The sequence below is a fragment of the Athene cunicularia genome (genome assembly GCF_003259725.1).
Source record: "Athene cunicularia isolate RWA chromosome 2 unlocalized genomic scaffold, athCun1 chr2_part1, whole genome shotgun sequence".
Lineage (NCBI taxonomy): Eukaryota > Metazoa > Chordata > Aves > Strigiformes > Strigidae > Athene > Athene cunicularia.
This window is the reverse complement of record NW_020799095.1, coordinates 52,573,770-52,597,627: the sequence shown is the minus strand read 5'-3', so window position 1 is coordinate 52,597,627 and position 23,858 is coordinate 52,573,770. Positions and strand designations below refer to the sequence as shown.

The following is a 23,858-nucleotide window of genomic DNA, read 5'->3' as shown; positions in this document are numbered from 1 at the left end:
GTTAGAAGACAGACATCAGTTAACTGGAACAGGTTAGCAGAGTCACCGAGGTGATGGGGAAGGGGGGGGGGGCTGGATCACATCACCCCTCTGAAGAGGCTGATGGAACTGCCTTTAGCCTGGGGAAGGAGGAGCACCTCAGAGAAGCCTTCTGATACCTGTAGTAAGATTGATCGGAAGACAGAGCCAGTCTCTTCACAGTGGTACATAGTGGGAGGACTAGAGAAACTAGAGAGTTCCAGCTGGTTGTAAGGAGGAAGTTTTTCACCATGAAAACAGAGAGGCTGTGGATTTTCCATCCTCAGAGGTTTTCACAACCTAACTGGATAACACCCTGAGCAACATGGTCTGGTCTCATGGTTGACCCTGCTTTGAGCAAAAGGTTGAAATAAACGGTCTTCTAAGATTCTGTTCAACCTGAATTGTTTTATTATTCTATGGTCCCAGAAGACCCCAAATACTACTACAGTTCTTTCTTGCTCTCATCTCTGAAATCAGTACTATTCTCTTGTTTTTCTTTCCGTGAGTTTATCGTGTTGCAAATTTAGAATAGAACTGCAATGTGTTTTCTCCTTCTGAAAGATCTGAAATGCATCCATGTTTCAGTTGTTCCTGTAATTTCAAGTTGCATATCCCACATTAATAGGTATGTTTCCATCCCTTTTGTTGCCCAGTTTCTTGTCTTAATTTATTTTTTACTTAATTGGACTGCTAAAGGAACAAGTTCCAAAAAGATGATTAATGTGGACCAGAAAACAATTTAAAATGTGTTGAGCTAAACTTATGTTAACACTGCCATGAAACTTTCCAAAACAAAACCAAAACAACAACAAGAAAAACACCAAAAAAGATTGATGAGGTAAAGGCATCTTGTAATAAACTTTGAAAATACTGCTACTGTTATAAGGAAATGAGATGAACAACACTACAAAATGGTCTGAATGACACCTGGGGAAAAAAAGATAAATTTACATGGTTCAGAATTGTTCATGGAAGTCAGTAAGTTAACGTAAGATTTCTTCCCAAGTTTAGCTGTACAAAATAATTTGAAAGAGTCATTTTGTATAACCTTATGCGCAGAGAGATGCTAACTTCAAAATTAAATCAGTTTGATCAAGATCTTGATAGTCAGGTTTTTAATATCCTCAGTGATGGGCTTTCCACAGCCTCTCTGGGGAATCTGTTTGCAGCACTTAACTGTTCTTATGGTGAAGATTTTAATTATTTTTTTTTCCTTTGCATCCCGTTAGAATTTCTCTTGCTGCAACTTATTACTGTTGTAACTTATCCTTCCACTGTGCAACTCTGAGAACAGTCTGACTTGCCTTTTCTATAATACGTCTTCAGGTACTGGAAGACAGGAATTTAGATCCCTCTGCTTCCTCTTAACAGGTTGAACAGACCTTGGCCTGTCTTGGTATGTTGTGAAGTCCAGCATCTTTTGTGGCCTTCTACTGGACTCTCTGCAGTTCATCAGAAATGTTTCTTGCACAGCGGTGGCACAGAACTGGGTTTGATATTACAGATGTGGCCTCATCAGTGCCTGATAGAAGCAAACGGTCATCTTCCTTTAACCTGCTGGTAGTGCTGCTGCTAATGAAATGCAGTGTGCTGTTAGCTTTCAGTGCTGCACCCATGCACTGATGACCCATGTTCAACTTGTCATCCACCAAGACTCAACGCTGTTTTCTGCAGCTTCTAGCTGGCTTCTAGCCAGTGAGCACCCAGCCTATACTGTTGCATGGTGTTACTCCATTTCATCTGCAAGATTTTGTGTTTGCCTTTGTTGAACTGCTTCAGTTTCCTGTCAGCCCATTGCTACAGCCTGTTGAAACCCATCTGAGTGGCAGCTCCGCCTTCTGGTATATTGGTGACAGCTCCCAGTTTAGGCTCGTCTGAGTACCTGTTGAGGATTTTATCTGTCCCATTGTCGTCTCACTAGTAAAGCCATTTACAGTATTGCTTAAAACTCTTACGTTATACCACTTCTAAGTGGCCAGCACTTAGACATTGAAATGCTGCTGACTGCTAATCTTCGAGCACTATTGTCCAGGCAGTTTGTCACCCACTTTGTAGTTTACTCATCCATCCACATTTCACCAGTTTGGCTCTGAAGATACAGTGGGAGACCATGCAAAAACCTTTTTAAAGTCAAGATAGAAGCATAAACCGTTCTCCACTTTTTTTACTAAACCTGTTTTTTCATTAGGGAAAGCTGTCAGGCTAGATTTTCCTTTGATATGTCTGTGCTGACCCCAGACACCTTGTTCTTCATGTTCTGAAGTGGCTTCTGCAAGGATTTGTTCTACAGTCTTCCTGCTGGGTGAGGTTAGGCTGAATAGCCTGTAAATCACCAGGTTGTTGTTCTTGCCTTTCTAGTGGATATGATGTTTGTCTTTTTTCTGTCACCAGGAACCTCATCCAGTCACTACAGTCTTGCAGTGACAGTGGCTAGCTTCTCAACATCCTCAGTTGCATCACATCCAGCCTTATGAACTTCTGGATGTTCAGTTTGCTTAGCTGGTACTTGACCTTGCTCTGCTGTGGGTAGTATTGATTTCCCTGTTAATTTTGATAGTCTCTTTAACTAGTCTAGGGTTTGTTCATCTTTGTTCTACAAAAATTATTTGTTTCAGGGTTTTTTGGAAAGAGTTCAGTTGCCTGAGGTCATGTAACATGTAGCAGAAGGCTAATTATATAAGCAGAGTTGTAAAATATTTTGATATGCAGGGCAGAAATCCTCTGGTTTTTCACACTGCCTATTCAATAGAAACTTTTTGAAGTTTAGAATACTTGAAGTGTTTTAAGAGGAAATTCTCACTCACTTCTAAATATAATAATTCCTTCATCAAGAGTGCAACATATTTGAAAGACGATAGATATATAAAATAAAATCTTAACTTTTCATTGTTTATAGATGTTAATCAAAATTGTCAAAGGGTAGGAAGTAGTAAAACAAAACCAATTAAAAGTATTCAATGTGTAGTTACATTCTATGTTTTAAGGTGTGGTTTATTTCTAACAGATTTTGTCTTCTAAGAGTGATTCCCGTTTGAAGCACTTACTGCAGCGAGCACCTGAGTATTGTCCAGAATCAATGGTAAGGCTTGCTAGTTTTTAATTAAAGAAAACAAAACATCTTATATTAACAAAGTTTTGCTTGCAAAAAAAGGGTTTGAAATCACTTGTGCTTTATTTACTCTCTGAGATTTGAGCTGGTAGAACTTGTGTGTATGTCTTTTAGGAGAAGTAGAAAAATTCTTATGAAATTTGATTCTTAAAGTAAATTATTCCTTTTTTAAATCTATCATATATTACGCCATTTTGCTAGGTATCCTGGTTGTGTAAGCTTTGAAATGCAATGAAAATCTGACCTATGTTGTAAAAAAATTGTGCTAGGTGATTGTCACGTGAGTGTTGATGACAGCAACATGAATGAGATCATGTGTTCCAGCTTGTGTATAGGACAAAGCTGTGAGGTCTTGATTGGGCTGAGGCCAGGAGACCCTCATAGCTGCTCTGAGTGGTTTATGGCTGTATCTGACAAACTGAAGTAATGCTTTTATTGGATAAGTAAGATTATGGTTTCCTAAAAGTTCTCTAGTGTACAACTAAAAAAATGAAGAATGTAATCTGCTTCCTGTCTTAGAGCTGATCTAATTGGGGAAGAGATAAGCAATATCATTCAGGAGTATCTGAAAGGGGGGAAATGATTGATACCATGATTTTTTTAATTCCCAGTTACCATCTTTGTAAATGGCAAGTTTACTGTCCAGTGTGTATCTTAATTTAATATTGCTGAACTGGTAATATTTATAAATTTTTGTAAAAGACATCTAGATTTAAAATAATTAACAGTTCAACTTTATACTATATTTGCTGTTTTCAGATACCACTTGTCTTTGTTGGAGAGGTGTTCTAGTGTCATTCCACAGATGAGAGGATATGTTATGAATTAAATCAGATGGTCTGTTTTCTGGAGCATTGATTACAGACAGTGTGTTGTCTATGGTCTTTCAGGTAATATGATAGAAAGGGTATTGCCTGGTATTAAGTAATACAGTAACTGCCAACACAAAAGGCAACTTTATCTTAGAATTATAGAATCATTTGTGTTGGAAAAGACCCTTGAGAACATTGAGTCCAACTGTTAACCTTCTCATTAAATAAAGTCAACTGAATCAGTGGGGTGAAACTAGTAGAAGTAGCAGCTCTTTACCCTGTTCTTCTGAGCTGACTTTGACTCTTACCTAAGTGGGAAACTCCCACAGATGCAGGGGAGGACAGTTTTAGGTCATTAGATACAGATCCATTGCAACTTTAGAAAGTCATTAATTCCTATGATGACGGAATCACTGCATGACAGTATGGGTTGCTGTTTCAGTGTGATTGAATTGAATTTTTTGTTTTATTTTAAAGAACATGTTCAACACCTTGATTTAAAGGCCCCTGTGATGGGTTGACCCTGGCTAGACACCAGATGCCCACCAAGCTGATCTCACTCTCCTCCTCAACTGGAAAGGGGGGAGAAAATATGATGCAAGGCTCATGGGTCGAGATTAAGGACAGGGAGAGATCACTCACCAGTTACTGTCATGGGCAAAACAAACACAACTCAGGGAAATAAATTTCAGTTATTGCCAATCAAAAGGTCAGAGTAGGATAATGAGAAATCTGAAAACACCTTCCGCCCACTCCTCCCTTCTTTCCGGGCAAAACTTCACTCCCAACTTCTCTTCCTCCTCGCCCTGAGTGGCTCAGGGAGACAGGGAATGGGGGGTTGTGGTCAGTTCATCACATGTTGTGTCTGCCACTCCTTTCTCCTCATGCTCTTCTGCTGCTCCATTGTGGATCCTTCCCATGGACTGCAGTTCTTCCAAGAACTGCTCCAGTATGAGTCCTTTCCAGGGGGTACAGTCCTTCAGGAACAAATTGCTCCTATGGGGCCACAAGTCCTGCCAGCAAATCTGCTCCAGCGTGGACTCCTCTCCATAGTGTCACAGATCCTGCCAGAAGTCTGTTCCAGTGTGGGCTCTCCACAGGCTGAATCTTCCTTCAGGACGCATCCACCTGTTCTGGTGTGGAGTTCTCTACAAGCTGCAAGAGGATATCTATATGCTCCAGTGCCTGGAGCACCTTCTCCCCCTTCTTCACTGACCTTGGTGTCTGTAGGGTTTTCTCTCTTACATATTATATATACTCCTCTCTCCTAGCCACTGTTGTACAGCAGTTTTTACCCTTCTTTAAATATGTTAATCACAGGTGCACTACTAACATTGCTGATGGGCTCAGCCTTGGCCAGTGGCAGGTACATCTTGGACCAGGCTGACATTGACTCTGTTGGACATGGGGGCAGCTTCTGGCATCTTCTCACAGAAGCCACCCCGACAGCTGTCCCACTACAAAAACCTTGTCATGTAAACCCAGTATACTCCTTAAGACTTGTCACATGCCTTATTACTCTGCAGAATTTTCCTCTGATTTCGTCTAATAAAGGTTTTTCCTAGTCCTTACTTAAAAAATACTGAATTCAATATCACTGTATTAAAATGCATGTAATCTTTCAAGGTTTTTCTGTACTCTTCTCATTTTAAATAATATACCATCATCATAGTGTCTAAGTGTTGTAAAATGTCAGTTGTAGGATGTTAAACAACTAGCATACAGCATATAGCAACTCCCATAGCTTTTAATTCTTTGGGCTTCTTATGCAGGGCACCCACTCTAACTATGATATGTACTTGTTACTAATAGTTGAACTAAAATTATTACCTTAGATAAAATTATTATTCTGCTGCCTAAACCTCCTTCTTCCAGGACATTTGTAACTCTGATTGGGTGGGTAACGTAAGAACCTGTGGCAGACCAGTTTCTGACTTGAGATTTCTTTTATACTAGACCCAGTGTAAAGAATTCCCCATAGTCAGCTTGGCCAGTAGTCTTGGTAATAACAATAATGAGAGAGATAGAGATAGGGACAGCAACTCTTTGGTAAGGTCTTCACAAAAAAAAAAAAAAAAAAAAGAAACATTTACAGAATTCTGGGCCACGTAGGTCATTTAGCAGGACCTGTGCTTAGGACCAAAGTGCTTTGCAGCTGGGGTGAGCCCAACAGATCACTATTGTAACTTTTCCTGTAAACTTCATGTACACATCTCTTTTTTCCAGGTATATATCTTTCCCTGAAGGTACATTTCTCTGGTTTCTGGGATATCTTAAACCCTTTTTATTTTATTTTGTGTGTGGTTACATGTGTTGTCCGGGGTTTTTTTAAGCTGGTGGAAAGGAGTGCTAGGGCAATAAGCTTCTCCACAGGTCTTGGTCCTAGATAAATGTTTGTCTGAACAGTTGCTACTGTTCTCTAAACACTGGTGGACAAAGTTGACTAGCTAGCATATTCCAGGTAATCGCAGTATGTTCTGCACCTACAAAAACACTGCTGTTGATTCCATACTCTATAGATGGCAGCCTTCTGTCAAAGCAGGTGATACTTAACTTATATCATGTAGCGCTTCTTCAAAAGGTGTTTTAGACGTAAGAATTCTACCAATAAGGTATTTAAAACCGAGGGTGAAAATGCTGAAAATGCTGGTTTGTGTCTGCTAGAAACTCTTATTCTGTAGACTTACTTTTGCTTAATTGCGTTTTCCTTTTCAGGGAGAAGTGTGGGGCTGTATAAATTCTTCTTTGCCAGGTAGGAATTACTAGTTTACTATTGAATTGTGTTGCTTTTTACCATATGCATGTTTTGGTATTGTGTCTACCACCTGCACCTGTAGATTCCATCCTAATTTAGCTTTCATTATGCTTCCATTATAAACTGTATTTGGTGTTTCATTTCCTTTAATCTAAACTGGATTACCTGTGCATTTTTTAACACTTCATAGTTAGAAAATGTTTCATATGTTCGTATGATTAAACATGTGTGCTTCTGACATATCCAAGAAATAAAGTTTCTTTCCTTTAGAGGTTCTCTGTTAGTTTCAGTATAATTTAGCCTGATCTATGAAATCATGAATTATTGCAGTTTTGCTCTAGGCGCAGTGTAATTTGGGAAAAAAAAAATAGTGACAGGGGAAATAGAACTAGACAAACAATTTAAGTGCAGAGGCTCAAATCAAGAACCAAACTGCTTGGTACAGGTGGATTTAGAAAGTTAAAGTATAATCACAAATTAAAAGGAGAGATCAAAACCAAGTGAAATTGGACTTAACTAGTACTGTTTTATTGTATGTCATTTCTAAAAGACTTTTGAGTGAAATTACCATGCTATGGTTGAAAAAGTGAGGAAAGAGGAGGCTGTAACAGTTTTATAGCATCTGCTCAGACCTCCCCCCACACCCTGAATTCAGAGGCAAACTGGTGATTCCAGTGCATGCAAAGAGATTTGCTCTCATGTTTTGCTAATTTTACTTAGAGAATTAAGAGAACTTAGAGAATTTAGAGTTTACTTAACTAACTCTTTTAGAGTTGCAGTGCTTCTGTCTCATCTAAAATTTTTAGTTGGAGACAATACCTAATCTTAATTACAGCTGTCATAACACAACAGATGCTAAATAATTTGGGATTCTGACTTATAATTTACTACTTGATACATCATTTGTGTATTTCAGTTTTATATATATATATATATGTATATAGTTTGTGTTTTCTCCTCTTCCATTCCATCCCCACAGCAACTTGATTTTACTCACCTGTGTTAACATTTTGAAATTGTTTGATTTGCCAGTAACTTTATCACAATAGTTACCTTAAAATGTTACTATTCTCACAGCTGCTACTTGAGCTACCATTCTTTTTCACACTTGTTTCCACTTTCTTAAACACATCATGATGGTCTTCTATTAACTCTCTCTTACGGCTCATCCTCACAAAACAACACTCTAAGTCATGTTTTATTGTCCTTGCCAAGGCAGTACTGTAAGCCTTAAATACTTAAGACTAGATGTTTGAGAATGTAAGTATTCTCTGAAAGAAAATTATTTTTCCATGTTTTCTGAAGGCAAGTATCATTAGTTTGTCAGTGTTTATTAAATCCAGTAGGTCTACAGAACATGTATTATTTTGGGGGATTTGTCTAGGAAATCAGTGTCTTTATGACCATGCACACATGATACTGTTCAAGAAACTGCTTAGAAAAGATTATCAAGGGACACCCAGGTGTGGGTGGGGGGAGGATAGCAAACCCAGCAACCTGTAATTCTACATAACTATTTTCTGATTTTAAGCTTTATCCTTTTCTGAAAGTAGACTGTGGAAGACTTCAAAGAGACAGCATTCTGACTTGGGCTTTCTTGCACCCTTCTTGACACATGCTCCTCAACATGAGAAGCCTAGTTATTTTTCACTTTCTTCTTTTTCTACCTTCCTTTTTTCTTTCCTCCCCAGTTTTCTCAGGATCACAGTGATCCAGCATTTCTCAGGTATTTTCAGAATGTACAATGTTTCTCTCATCACAAAATAAATGTATCAGAGATGACATTCTGATTTTTCATGTTTATGCAGCATTTTACCTCTGTTTCTGACTTCAAAACTCTTGTGGAAATGGCAGTAAAATGTTTATAATAAGGAAGAAAAATGTGTTTATACTTCAGAGATCTGCATTGTACTTCTATCAGTTAATTTGGTGAATAATCAGAACTATCGACTCCGGTCAATTAATTGTGCACTGAAGGTGTATTTTCATCTAGAAATGCATGCATTTTAAATTAATTTTGTAGTCAAGGTAATTAATAAGTTGGTATATTAAAACTGTAGTTCAATGTTTTTTGTAGACGCAACATCAATTTTTTTTCTACACAAGCTTGTCAGCTACTTGTAAACGTCCTGGGGAGAGGGCCGCTTGCCAGGAAAATACTAACTCTGGCTGAAACTTAACAGCATTCCTAATTTGGCATATATTTGTAGCTTGCTTCACTCTTCTATCACAATTTAGTTCCAATAAAAGCATGCCTGAAAACCACAGGCTCTGTATTGCACAAAACATGGACGCTTGATTATTCAGTGGTGTTTCACTGGTGACTGTTCAGTGGTGACATTGCCCCTAAAGCTGTACAGCTGTATTTGTCATGTGTTTCCTCTGGATATAGCTGTTTATTGCAGCAGAGATTTCTGGAAATCTTGTGTTCTTATTGCACATGATACTACTTTTTGTTTTTTAGATTGTTTATACCTTACAACATCAATCCTACTGATAAATATTCGACCAGACATTACTGTTTTGATTGAAAGGATTCTCTGTATAGCTCCACATATGAAAATTATGCAGAAATAATTGCTATATTATTTTAGGCCTGAAGTAGAATGTACTGAGTAGTTGATTTGGCAATTAACTGTACATATGTAGTTAAACATATGTGCATTACTTCCATGAAGACATGTATTTATTTTTGGAATTAGTTTAAAACAATGCATCAGACTCCAAATTTTTGAACATTGATAATAACTACTGATGTGTGCATAGCAACCATCTCTAACACTTTCAAAAAGATGCTCAATTTCTGAAAAACAAATTCTTTACCCCAATTATGGAAGTGGAAGGTGAGCTGAATTTGCAGTTGTTTTGTGGTCTTCACAGCTGCTTTGGACTAGTTTGGATTGGAAAGGTGAGCCAATACTCTGAACAGATGTAAAGAGGGTTTGGACAGTCTCCAAAAAGACCAGTAAATTACTGGCCTACAGTGCTTCCAGAAGGTCTGAACCATTCAGGTGGTACACAGCCGCTTCAAGCTGACAGAATGCAGGCTGTTCTTCACCTTTGCCTCTGCTTTCACTGCTCACTATGTCCAGCATCAAGGTTTTAACTTGCATTTTAATAAATGTCATTCATATTTTAATTTGCCTGGAAAATACGTTAATTTAACTAAAGTTTTTGCTCCTCCTTTATAAATTTACTATTAGTTAGTTTTCTTAATTTGCCTATTGGAGTGTCATGACAGACTGATACTGGTAAGACTTTCTATGCCACCTGTGTTTGTAAAGCCAACAAAGCATATTTTAAAGGCAGTTTTGTTCATAATAATACCTACTGGTGATTGTTTTCCATTAATTGCAATGATTTTTAATGACTGCTTTTTTTCCAGTATTTTCTTAGCATTTGAATTTAAACTCACTGGTCTAACTCGTACCTGTTTCACTTACCTTTTTAAAGCTGGACATCCCATGTGACTTTTCTGAATAGGCATTTCTACTGGGCTTAAGAACACTTTTTTTTTTTTAATTAAGTGGTTGATTCTTTTCCTTCATACTTCTTATTTCTACATAAGGGATATAATTTGTGCATGTCCTAAAATACTGCTTTATTTTTAAAATATTCATAACAAAAAAGAGTAGTTAATTTGAGCTAAATCATTCCACCCCTTGCCCTAAGAAAAAGTGTGTAACAAATTTGTCACAGCTGCTGGGCAGCTGCATAGGTTAAACCTTCCCTTTAATTATTTCTGTCTTTAAAGTTATATGAGAAATAGATACAGGAATGCATTCTTCTTTTATTTGATTTCTGATGTCTTGAAAACATCAGAAAATCTGTATGTGTGAATAGATTAAGAGGATGAAACAACTTATGGCAGCAATTTGCTTTTCTGTATAACTTTATGGGAAGAAATTAGGATAATGGGAGTAGTAAAACAAATGGAAAAAGAGAGACGGGGAGATGGGAAACTTTTGAAGTTAATTCTGTGTATGCAACTGTGTTATTGGGGGGGATAAACTAGAGAGGAAGTGGTGTGGTTTAACTCCAGCAGGCAGCTAAGTACCATGCAGCTGGTCACTCACTCACTCCCCCGCCTATGGGATAGGGGGTAGAATAAGAAGGGTAAAAGTGAGAAAACTTGTGGCTTGAGATAAAACCAGTTTATAAATTAAAAATGGAGGGAAAATACCAAACAAAAAAAAAGGGGAGGGGGAAAACAAAAACAACCCACAAGAAAAACAAACAATGCAAAAGGAACAGTTGCTCACTATCAACTGATCGATGCCCAGCTAGCCCCCATGCAATGGCAGCTCCTGCCAACCTCCCCCTCAGCATGACACCATATGGTCTGGGATATCCCTTTGGTCAGTTGGGTTCAGCTGTCCCGGCTGTGTCCCCTCCCAACTTCTTGTGCACCCTCAGCCTTCTCACTGGCAGTGCAGTGTGAAAAGCAGAAAAGGCCTTGACTTTGTCTAAGCACTGCTGAGCAATAACTAAGACATCCTTGTGTTATCAACCCAGTTTTCATCACAAATCCAAAACATAGCCCCATACTAGCTACTGTGAAGAAATTTAACTCCACCCTGACCAAAACCAGTACAGGAAGCTTGAACAAAAAGTAAGAAACATTCTGGGTTGACAAAGTTGGTAGCAACATATGCTTTTGAAACCCAACAAGATGATATTGCTTATATTCAGATTAGATAAATTATCAAACTCTCCTACTTCAGTGAATATATAAAATAATTTGCGTAAGTGTATAGAAAGTACTTCATAATTGCCAGATTCTGCATTTATTAAGGCACAGACTTGCTTTTTTCTTGCTTAAAGTTAATTTGGAATGACTTCATAAATTGCAATAAAAATGTAACCTGTGACTAGGCTTCTTGAATGAGAAAACGATTATCAAGTTTTGAAAAAGATTGAGAAGTTGCTGACTCAGGGGGAGGGAAGGGAAAATGATGGAATATTTTCTACTGTAATATGGACTGTCATCTTATTTTCAAAGGAGTTCTGAAGAAGTCTGACGGGTGGGTTGGTTTAGGTTGCTGTGAGCTAGCTATTGCTGTGGAATGTCGGCAAGCATGTAAACAGGTAAGGCTTTCTAATGTTTTTTTCTCTGGTTGATGTCAAATGACGCTGTCATTGAATTCATTTATGTATTACTGTTTATCAACCTCAGACTTAACTTATTTTTTTACATCAAAATTAAATTATCACATAAACTCTTCTTAAAATTGTAAAATATGACTAGATACTTCCCAGGAAGTACTATTGCTGATAAATGCCAGCAACCAAATTCCAAAAACCAAAACAAAGAAGTTTTTAAAGTGAATTTTCAGTAAAAATGTCAAAGTTCAGGTATACTGAGATGAGAACCTAGTTAAAAAGAAGTGGTGGGGTTTTGGAGCAGATTTTTTGGGTGTGTATTTTCAGTTGTGCTGTAGGACTAGGCTGCTTGCTACAACTTGATGAACCTGAAGAAGAAATTTTAAGACCTTAGGGTTAGCAGTGCCTTTTTTTTGTACATTTTGATTCCACATTTGATTGCTCAGTAATGAAGATACAGTTGAGATTAAATGTTACTGTGTTTATAACTTTGACACCACAGAAGTTCCAGTATGAGAGCGGGCAGCGTAGATACAGTGATGTCCTAGCACCACTCCGCTTGGCAGTTGGAGCTAATCCACTTAGTTTTGCTGTGTAAACAGTAGGTGTGTGATTATAGCTGATGAGCTCTAGTTTGTTAATTTGTAGTGATTTATTGACTGAATCCATAAAGAATCTGAAGCTGTCTTTGGTTATGCTAAATTTAATTTCTCGAAAATTTTTTTTTGTTTTTTTGGTCACAATCTCTACATGAAAGTTATTTTAAAATAATGCTGAGTGGAAGGCAATATGTGGCTGTTTCTAAGCTCTCCTCTTTTGCAGTGTATTTAGTGATGCAACATTGTGGTTATGGCTTCAAATAGACTTTTGTGCCTCTTCAAAGATGCTTTTGTTCATCAGATGGAAGAAAGTTGGTTTTGGTGTTACTATATCACTGGTTTTGCCAAGTTACAATTTTAAGCATAATACATGAGTATAACTAACATTTTTATTAAAAATCTGTGGAGCATTTTGTGATTTATTTTTTTTTTTTATATTTTTTTTCTCCAAATATATGCTTGTGACTTTAAAAAGTTTTTAAAAGTCAAAGACCATATAATTATTTATCATCATCCTTGTAACTCGGTTCTGGAGCAGATGTACTTAATATTCACTGTAATATCTTGCATGTTACCTGTGTAATCTTAACCTTGGACCAGCAGCCTATTGCAGATTGTTGTAATGCAAAAAAAAAGACGCTACCTTCACTCAGAAGCATATAGTTTAAACTATTTGACAAGAGATGAGCAGCAAGTACACAAACTGAGTAGTGAGGAAAAGAAATGAGGAGTAAACAAGCTGGGTACTTTCAGTCTTCTGAAAAAAGGATACATATGTCTGTTCCCAAATTTGCATTTCTTAGCAAAGTTTTCAAGCTTATACTAATGTTTGTTTTCCAGACCTGATAAAAAAACTTCTGTTTATTGCAGTGTCCTATGAAATTTTGTTAATTTAATCTTATTGTAGCATTTCTCACTATTCTCAAAATCAGATGCTGTATTGTTTGATTGCAGACTCTGCTGTCTGAGAATCTTGTCTGTATTTTATACTTTAACTGACTCTGGTACGTTTCATATGATTGTCATTTCAAATAAAATACAGATACTTCCCAAACGTTAGGGATAAAGGGAAATAGGTTTTGGAGGCATTGTGGAGACAGTGATATGATAGGTCCAAGGGAAATAACTAATGTTAATAGTAATAATAGTTTTGAATACCTGTCATCTAAAAAAGGAGAAAGAGGTAATCTACAGAATAAGGTGGTCTGCAGTTTGAAGTGAGAATTTCTGCAACACAGTTTGACAACAGGAACTGTAAGACTGTAGGTACAAGAGGGAGAAGGGAAAGAGGCACAGAAGTAGGACTGAACATGCAATATAGGGAGATTTTTATGCTCAAGTTCTTCCATTTCCTAAATGTTTCCTGTATTCTGCTCTATCTGGTAAACCTTTCACAAATCCACAGTTGCTTTGTGTGCCTCCAGTATCAACTATCTTGGTGCAGAAATAGAAGGTTTTGTTTTTTAATTAAATGTCATATTAACAGTCATGACTTCTGCTTTTCTTAAAGATTTACATGGATTCTTTAGGTTCTTAAAAAGGAACCTTATAATAGATTGTGAATCCATGGTTATCACAGTAATCTAAAGGTAAAAATCATCTTTATTTTGCAATGTGATTTTATGATTTCCTACTACAAATAGAGAAATTTATCTTGTCTTTTAGGCTTCTGCAAAGAATGATGTTTTAAAGGTCTGCAGGAAGGAATATGAGGTATGTGTATGTGTGTCTGGATATATCTTGCTAAAAATCAACTGGTTTATAAATTTTTCTTAAAAGTGTCTTGTAGAAGAAGGAAAGTCCAGTCGTCTTATAGTCATATTTCTGGATATACTCATTTTCATACAAATGTAAATTACCTCTCTACAGTTTTTGTAAAAGTATGATTGTTTCTGTAAAAAGGTCTTTTTTTAGACTTGCATATATCTGAATTTGGATGAAAAAGATACAACTTGCAATCAAAATGGAGACGTGGATTCCAAAAAAGTTTGTTTCATAGGAGTTCTGATGAAAGTCTGTATTCATTATGAGCATTCATTCCATCAGAAACATTTTGGCTTCTATAGTGGGAGAGTCAGTTTAAAAGTGAACTGAAGAAATAAACTCAAGAAAAATAACCTTTTAAGTATCCTATCCTAATGTAAATCATTTCAAATTAATAATTTTTTATAACATCAGTGAAACTATTAATGCTTGCAATTATTTTGACTGTTCTGCTCTTAAAATTAATCATCAGGCTATTTTCAGAAATCTGCCCTTACCTATATTCTTTTTAACACAGTTTGTAGAAATGATACTCTGCAAGGACTTATTTTCTTTCAATCTGTTTCTTAATTAAAAGCCAGATTCCTTCTGCCCCCTTTCATCTGTTTTCCTCCTGCCCTGAATTAAGTAGTCCTACGTAAATTCTGCTCATAATCAACAGTTCTCTGTTCTCTTGATTTGGGCAGAAGTGTAGCAGGTTTCCTGGAAACATTAAATTTTTTTATTCCCCTTTAGTCCTTTTATTTAAACAATCTACAGAGTATTTTCCTAGATTCTTCACTGTTGAAGTTACAATAGCTTTTTCTCTTAAAAATTAATTTTAATTTTAAGTAGTCTGTCTCTTCTCATGCTATGATATGCTATACTGTCAACATCTGTAAGCTTCTCCTCTATTATGCTGGTCTGTTTCCTTCTTTTTTTCTGAATTTCTGCATTGCTGTAGGAGGTTGGCCAATATGGGTTGAAGGAGAACGGGAGAGGAAAGGTAAGAGATTAAAGAATGACTACAAAATGGTGATAGTCATTTACTTTTCCTAGTTCTTCTTTTTCCAGTTTCTAATCTGGAATTTTGAAAAGTGGGTCACTTGCTCTTATTCAGGAGTGATCTTGCTGTTATTGTACAGAAAACTTTAATTCTATCTGTGCAACACTAAAAAAGAAAGAGGGAGAAAAATTGTGGAAGAAGGTATCAGTCTTCTAGTTGGTGAGGAAGGAAAGAGAACTTTTTAGATGAGCAGTAGGAGTAGTAGATACAGATACTGTGTTAGGGACAGAAGTTAAATATCTGACATGGTAGATCTTCAGTTATTACAGAATTTTGTATGACAGTGGGTTTTCCTGTCTATCTAGGCTTACAGCTATCATGAAGAACAGTATTTACAATGCTCTGAAGAGACTTACCAGTTATATAAAATTTAAGTAAGTTTTGTCTAAGATAGGAGATTCCAAAAACAACTACTGGAGGGAACCTGCACTTTTTCACACCCTAGTCATTCTTTCTTCTTTTTTTAAAATAAATAAATAAATAAATAAAAATTATTGGTGCCTTGGTGAATGTGTCCTGCTCCCTCTAGTCTGTAAGTAGCTTCTGTGTCTGTGACCAGTACCATACTTTGTACTCAGTTGGGTTGGCTGGGGAAGAAACTGAACTGGGAAGGGAGTGGCCAGTTAAAATTGGAAGAGGTGACCTAAAGTCAGAAACATCCTGTGAATCACATACATGCAATGTCATACATGCTTACTGTGCTTGCCTTTTTAAGAATTCACAAGTCATTCACTAAATCTGAGGATCTAATTCAGGAATTAGTTTACAGTATAGAATAGTGTTGTTCATCAGCTCTCGTCTGTTATTGAGGTATTGAATATATAAGTACATGATATGTAACTAAAAACTTTCTGAATTAAGAATATAAAAGTATAATTCCCTTTTTGTAAACACTCTTATAGCTTACCAACTTTCATAGCTTGCTTATGTACTCACGTAAGGATTTCCCAGAGGATTTTCGCAAGCTTCTTAGAATAGTTGACTGAACTGCATAGTATTTTTCTGTAATGTTTTGAGATTACGGAAGCAACGTCATGAGTTACCCTTCAACTTCCCACTAAGTTACTGAACATGAAGAGCAAGGTAAGTCTTCAAGGGTAGGGCATAGGGTTCAGAGCAGTGTAAAAAAAAACCTAAATGCCAAGCAGGAGGTGTGACAGATTTTGAAGTTTTAGTGGAGTCTCAGGTTGTACAGTAGCGGAGTCACTTTAACATTGATGTGCCAGCTTTTCACAAGATTAATTGAAGATGGGTTTTGTGCTGATCATATGTTTCTGGATTACTTGTACTGTATATATTTATGAAGTTTGTGATTCTTGTAATTGGGAGATTTTACACATTTTAGAAATTAATCATGTTATAATAAGCTATTCATTTTTGGTCAGTCCATTGAAGATCACGTGTCCTATTAAACTTTTTTTTATTTCCAAGTATTACTGCATATAGAAATAAAAAAATTTAACACAATTTGCTGAGTTACTGAAATGTACTTCATTTGCCTTCTTTTGAAAGACTTTATTTTGGTAGTTCTTTTTCCCATCTTCTGCTTCTCATTTTGTCATCTTCATTTTTTTCTCTGGTTCTATGCATCTCAATTCTTTTATCTTTCACTACTTTTTCCAGCTTTGTGCTATCCTGTTCACCTTCCTCTAAAAAGAAGGTAGGTAATAGTCAAAGGAAGAAGAAAAAAAAGAAGTGGAGACTGTATGGATTGTATGTAGGATTTTCTGATTTTCCTGTTTTCTAAAGTTTTGTGTAACGTTGAGGTTCATGTCTGGAGGAGTAACTGAAAATAGTTTATAAAATTTGAAATAAGCTGTGAAGACTTTATTATTGTGTTTAAGATCACTTTTCTTTCTTCTGTGCATGGAAAGGGTAGTGCTAAAATTTCCAGTAGATTGCAGCTCTTGAGTCTCTACTGTGCATACTGTGAGTTCACTTCTCTGCATGTAAGAACTTTAGCTCTTACTTCACGTGTACTAAATAAGACATTCAAACTTCTCTAGTTAATTGGCAGTAGGAGACCTTTGCTGCAGCAGAGTTCTATTAACATTTGCCATGCAGTCAAAATATAATTGGAAAAGTTGCCAGTTATTTAGCTTCTGCTCTTAAAACCTTTTTTGACACACAGTAGTAAACACTTCTGGTGTCCCTGGACCGTTTAAAGGTATTTTTCTCTCAGAGATTTGAGCACTGTTTAGCTTAATCTGATTTTGTTCTCTTACAGTTTTTAAATACAGAAGCTTCAAATGCAGTGCCTGCAGCTTCAAGTGCTGTAGTAGGGATTCAGAAAAGTATTCACTGTGCTACACTATTGGCTTGTTTTATCTTCTAGGGTCATATGATCCTGATTTATGCTGAGGTCTTAGTGAATGCTGGGTACTAATTTCCCCTTCTGAAAAATCCAGTCAGCAGTTTTTTAGCTCTTATTTGTTTGTGCAGATTACTTGGAGACAATAGATTACAACTCAAGAAGCTGTTCAGGACATCATTTAGGAAAAGGTTCCAAAAGAGTTTTAATGAACTCCTAAGGCACATGGCTGTGTGGCCTCTGGAAGTACTACTTAACAAATTCATAGTGGGCTCTGGTTGTGTACTACATACACATTGTAGCTAATACTATTGTCATCTTATCTGCTGGTGTTTTTTGCCTCTGTTCTTTACTGTTTAAAGAAGGTTGATAGAACACTCAATGATCTTGCCAAAATGTAAGTTTCTGTGATTTTGTTCCGCCTTACTGTACAAGTGTTCTTACTACTTTACTAGTTTACATAGTTGAGGAAAAACTTGGCCTTATTAATTACTGCCAGCTTTTAAAGTTCTTAACAGATGTGCACCATCATTTGATACTTCAGCTGACTCCACTAAACCTTAGAATGTTACTGACTTTACCTTCTGTTGATAAATTCGAAGATTAAATGAAGCCAAGGAGAGATTAACAGGACTTTCATTGCTGTTCTCAGAATGGTTTGTTTCCTAGGTTATATGTCAACTGTAGGTAATACCTCTAAACTGACATGGCCTTAATTGGATAGGATCTGTATTCAAATATTTAACATGGTTAGGTTGCCCGAGACAACAGTACTAAACTTGCCTTTTCTGCCAGTTAGTAGAATACAGATAACACAATAATTTTGAGGAAGGAAGATAATCTTTGATTTTTATCAAAATACTCTGGCATGAAAGAACAGCTTCACTGTCACTTTTCATTCAAGACACAAGAGGCAGGCATTTAGAAAATATGCGCTTATAATACAAAAGCATGCCTTACAGTGCAGAAGGCTGCTTCCTCTAGCAAAGTGTTCTGCTCTATTTGTGTTTGTGTGCATGCATTTTAGTTTTTGAGCCGTTACCTGCAGCTGATGAGCTCCAAAAAGAGCGAAACCAGTTAGGTCCTGCAGTACTGGCTAAAATCTTTCTTCAAGGAGCTTCTGGTGAGGAAGACTGGATAAACTTCAGTAACCAAAAGATCTTTGTTTTCTTTAAGGCATACACAGTTGTGCTGCCTGTGTCTGCCTGCTACTTTCCATTCCTTCTGCTTATAGTTTCACTGTCTTTGATCATCAGTTTCAGCAACATTTGGTTTTTAAAAAGAGACGCACAAAAGATGAGATTAATGCACAAGTACAACAATTCATTAGGTTTGTGTTTTATAAATTTCAGTATTGCCATCTTGGTTCAATTTATATTTTATTTACAAATTGAAAATGGAGTATCAGACTCTGTATGTATACACTATTGCCTTTTTATCCTCATTTTCCCAGATCTTGATGACTTAGTTTTTCCTTAAAAGAGGACATCCTTTCCTGCTCTTTTGTTTTTTTGTGGGTTTTGTTTTGGCTTTCCTTACCTGTATCTCTGTTTTGGTTTTGTTTTGTTTTTTCTGTCTTCTTCCAGTGAAAGCTTGAGTGGCCAGAAAAGCTGCTGATTTCTTAAATATGAGTGCTACTTTACTAGAGATGGGCATTAACCCTGTGTACTGTAATGATGGTTAGTAATTCAAATCAGACTGACAAACACTGTTACCAGCTTTACTGATGAGGAGGTGACCACACGCTAAGTTGTTATTTTTTTTAAGATTCTCTCATGTCTGTATAGCTACACTCCCCACATATGTACCTGTACTTTCTGGAAAACTGAACAGTTATCCAGACCTACACAAAGAACAAAGTCAGCATCGTAACTAGCACTGTATTCTGTGGTGGCTACAGGCACTACAGTTTCATGAAATATGGTGAGTTGCTTCAACAACTCAGTGCAGCCAAAGTTCTTCCTGTTCGTTCCTGCAACTGCCCTTTTTCCACACGCATTCCCTCCCCCAGCTTGCAATATAAATGTGCTTCTCTTTACCTTACTCTGCCTCTGTCATCTGGCAGGTCCTTCTAAAAGATTGTTCTGTTCTGTTCTAACTTAGCATTATACCTGATGAAATCACTGATTTTAACTCCTGGGAGATAAGAAAAGGAGTTTTCAGCAGAATTAATGAGAAAAGTCAGGTCATGAGAAGATGTTTGAATGCCAGAGCTGGTGTAAAGCATACACAAGATATGCAAATGGGAGCAGAGAGAGAAGAGTTAAAAGCAAGGTGGAAAAGAGAAGTAAGACCACCTCCTCTTAACAGAAGCACAGCCATTATTACAGTGATTCAGAAGTTTGTGGAACTATAGTTTCAAAGTACAGAAAGATTTATTATCTAGTTAGGGTGTCCTGCCTGTGTAAAATCGGTGTGTAAAATTGTTCTAAGAATCTAACTTTGTCTCAACTTGAGCTGTTTTTTAGAGGAGGAACATTGGTAGACATCATAATGTTTCAACATCCTTCTCTGTTTTGTGTGTAGTTATAAACCACAATCTGAGCTCACAGTGCCAGTGGCAGTTATCCCTGAACTGCTTTTTAATAACTTTTGCAACATTCAACTTTCAAATAACATGACCATTTTTAACTGAGTTTATAGCAGCATCACATCGTGATTCTAAATATTGCTTGTGCGAACAGTATGGTCAAATACTTAAGTATACCCATGACAGACAGACTTCAGCCTTTTCAGGGGCCTCTACTGCCCCAGTGCATTAATTAATAAAGTTACAGGGTTGTTTTCTACCTGGCTGGTTTGTGTGCCACATTCCAGTGCTTAATACAGAGTGGGTGTGAAGTCTAATTTCAGTAGCTTCTGAGGTCAGTCAGATTTGGGTGAGTGATGTTGTATAGGGTAATTCCTATCTGACAGTTGTTTCTTCTTTTATACATGGAAGGTCCCAAAGAAACCAGGTGGCTGCATTGAAACAGTGACTTGATGACCATTATCTGGCATTCATAGAGAAGGATGTATGGTACTATATAAATGATATGAGCCTTTAGGCAACAATATAAATCTGTTCTTTACAGATGTAGGGTGGTGGCTCTGTCTACATGTTCTGTTTCCATGAGTTCTCTTGTCCCTCATCCGTGTTACACAGATGAATGGGTGACAGGATTTGCTTGGTGGGTAGTAAAGAGGGAAAATGCGAAGTGAATCAGATGAAAACTTGCTGCTGGGATGAGAAATGTTGCTGCAAATTCATTCTGAGTCTCAGAGAAATTATGCCGTATCTGTGCTTTTGGGAGAAAAGGTCTAAAATTTGGTAGAGGATATTAGAAGAATGAAAATAAGATGTCTGAACTGTTATTTCATGAGGTTTTGGGCATTGTTTTATGTAAGGCAGACTTTTGAATTTTTGTGTGAGGTGTTCATGATAGACTTGTGCTTTTATTCAGTATCACTAAAATTATAAGTAGCTGGTGTTCGTGGAAAACTAACTTATATTTTTAAGTTAGATTTGTGTTCATTCTCTTAGGGTCATTATTTCAGTGCCACATCTGCTGTGGTTCACCCACAGTTTAAATTAATTTCTGATTGTGAATAGAAGAAAGTGATGCTGTTCACTACAGTGTTTGGACTGTCCTCTTCAAAGTCTTGCGTTTGACTAGTAGCATATTTCATTGCCCCAAAAATATATTATCCAAAAGATGATGTGATTGTGAGACTGTAGAAAACAGGATTGTGGCACTCTGATTTACATTGCATAAAGAGTTATTGGCAAGTTGGAACTTGGGATTTAAATTACAACATAAAATAAAATCATTAATGACATGATACAAACTGAAAATTCAAGGCTTGAGGGCTTTCAAATCTAAGGTAAAATGTGAGTCTTCCACCTTTTGGTACAGTAAATAATTCTTTTGGGTCTTCGGATTTTCATCAGAACTGTCTGTGCAGGAACGCTAATTAATTTGAATGATAATTCACACATGGAGAGCCAATCTGTGTTTTGAAGTGCTTGCTCTTAAATGAAAATTAAGAACAACATTTTAAAAAGAATCATGTTTTTACTTGGGTACTTAGAAAACTCTCATGAGGAAAAAAGAAAAGATTAAAAAGGAAAAGTGGGATTGTAGAATTCTTTGATTCTCTAGTGGAATACATGTGCTTAAGGAGTATAATTTCAATGAAATAAGGATTTAGGACTCTAGAACTTACTGATTCTGGTGTCAGGATGTAAGACATCTCTGAAGGTGAATAGGTAAGGAAAAGGGTGCAGAAAACTTGAGTTCTGTGCTGGAGCTGTCTAGTAGAGATGAGGCTGGCTGCGTGTTTGTGCCACTCCTGTGAACAGAGATACGTTCTGTATTTACTCTTCCCTATTCAGCATAACTGAAGCTGCTTGAGAGGAAATCCTCAGCGTTCAGATGTTGTAGTTACTGGTATTTTTGAGTTAGCCCCTAGGAGATTTGATCACTTTCAGATTTATTTTGCTTTTCTCTGTAATCCTACCTAGACTATAGGGAGGAAAATAAGGATGCTGCAAAAACAGATTAATTGAATCGTTATCTCTTGAGAAAAAAGCAAATAGAGAATATGAATTGAAAAATAAAGTCCCCCACTCTAAACAATCTCTGACAAAAAGAAAAAGAATCAAGGTGATTCCTAACACTTTTGTAATTTCTTCTCTTTAAAAATGTAACACTTCCTTCTGTTTGCAGCAGTACAAATTTTCACAAAAGTACCTCAAAGATTATTTGGGGATGCCCACTTTTCTGTAATGCAGTAAATACTAATAACTAACATACATGAAGAATCTAGTGAATTACTGAGCTTAAGCTAGGTCTGCATTTTGAGGTCTCTTCATATGTAGAGGTAGTAGCACATCTGATATTTTTCTGTATTGAATCAGGTTTTTAATCCTGCATGTTTGTGGATCAGTGTGACAGTGTTTCTGTTTTCTTCTCTAGATGAGGTGTAAAATACAAATTTGTTTAATGATGGGGATAGGGGAAATGAAGGAGATCAGGAACATTACAAAGATGGAATTGTGTTTTGTCACTATGTTAATGTATCTGATCACTTTTTATGATCTAATATTCTGACAAGGTGGAAGTCAGGTGTGGAGAGGATTCATATTTCTTTTTCACAATCATATAAATAATTTTAAAGGCTTTGATAATTGGCAACTACATTTTGAAATTTCAGCATCATGACTTCATCTTTTCATGGAGTTCCAGAAAGCTTATGTGCAGTATCTATTCTTTTTAAGAAGAAACGTGCTTTTCCAGTGTGGGGAAGACTATAGTTGTTTTGGGCAGGAGCTCAATAGTCTTGAGGGATGTGATTCTGCTCTTCTACTCCTCTCTGATGAAACCCCACCTGCAGTACTGCATCCAGCTCTAGAGTCCTCAGCACAGGAAAGACATGGACCTGTTGGAGCAGGTCCAGAGGAGGGTCATGAAAATGATCACAATGATGGAACACCTCTCCTATGAGGAAAGGCTGAGAGAGTTGGAGGAGTTTGGCCTGGAGAAGGCTTTGGGGAGACCTTATAGCAGCCTTCCAGTTTTTAATGGGGGCCTTTATAAAAAAGATGGGGACAAACTTTTTAGTAGGGCCTGTTTCAATAGGATGAGGAGTAATGGTTTTAAACTAAAAGAGGGTAGATTCAGACTAGGTACAAGGAGGAAACTTTTTATGAGGGTGGTGAAACACTGAAACAAGTTGCCCAGAGAGGGTGTAGATGCCCCATCCCTGGAAACATTCAAGGCTGGGTTGGACAGGTCTCTGAGCAACCTGGTCTAGTGGAAGGTGTCCCTGCCCATGGCAGGGGGGTTGGAACTAGCTGACCTCTAGAGGTCCCTTCCAACCCAAACCCTTCTGAATCTGTGATTGCTCTGTGGATTAGAGTCCCCTGAAACAAAACAGCAGAGTGTACGTGTTTCCCCCTTCTGTCATTTAACATGTTGTTTATGCTCCAACTGTACCTTTTGGCTTCAGTTTGAGGGAGTTGATAGCACATTTTAGCTTTTAAGGTATATTGTTGTTCAGTGAGTTTGAGATATTTCTGTGAGTTTGAGTATTTCTATGTGCATCTGTGCAGAGTTCTTTTTTCCCCATAGAATATTTAAAATTATTGTCATTTAAAAAAACATTTTGGGACATCCTATTATAGCATGTTCTTTCTAAGTTAGTCCAGGAAAGTATTCCTATGTACTTGCTTGAATATTTATCTATATTTTTATTACAAGTGCATGCAGAACTCAGGTGGTGCCTGATGTTTTAATTTACTACTTTCGGTGATTTTGTGTTGTGTTTTTGTTAATCCAAGCTAATTGGAATAGGTAA

The 23,858-nt window shown here is 37.0% G+C and overlaps 1 protein-coding gene across 2 annotated transcripts in view; it reads left to right on the top strand.

The window, feature by feature from the left end:
• Window positions 1-23,858, top strand: part of RECK (reversion inducing cysteine rich protein with kazal motifs) — a 58,611-nt gene that overhangs the window by 4,714 nt on the left and 30,039 nt on the right. Inside the window, exons 2-7 of one of the 2 annotated variants that reach the window (XM_026843729.1) lie at window positions 3,026-3,100; window positions 6,658-6,694; window positions 11,700-11,785; window positions 14,065-14,112; window positions 15,107-15,148; window positions 16,791-16,868. In XM_026843729.1, coding sequence (XP_026699530.1) covers window positions 3,026-3,100; window positions 6,658-6,694; window positions 11,700-11,785; window positions 14,065-14,112; window positions 15,107-15,148; window positions 16,791-16,868 — 366 coding nt within the window. Of the gene's footprint in view, window positions 1-3,025; window positions 3,101-6,657; window positions 6,695-11,699; window positions 11,786-14,064; window positions 14,113-15,106; window positions 15,149-16,790; window positions 16,869-23,858 lie in introns of those variants that run through there. The other variant, XM_026843728.1, reaches the window with a different exon arrangement.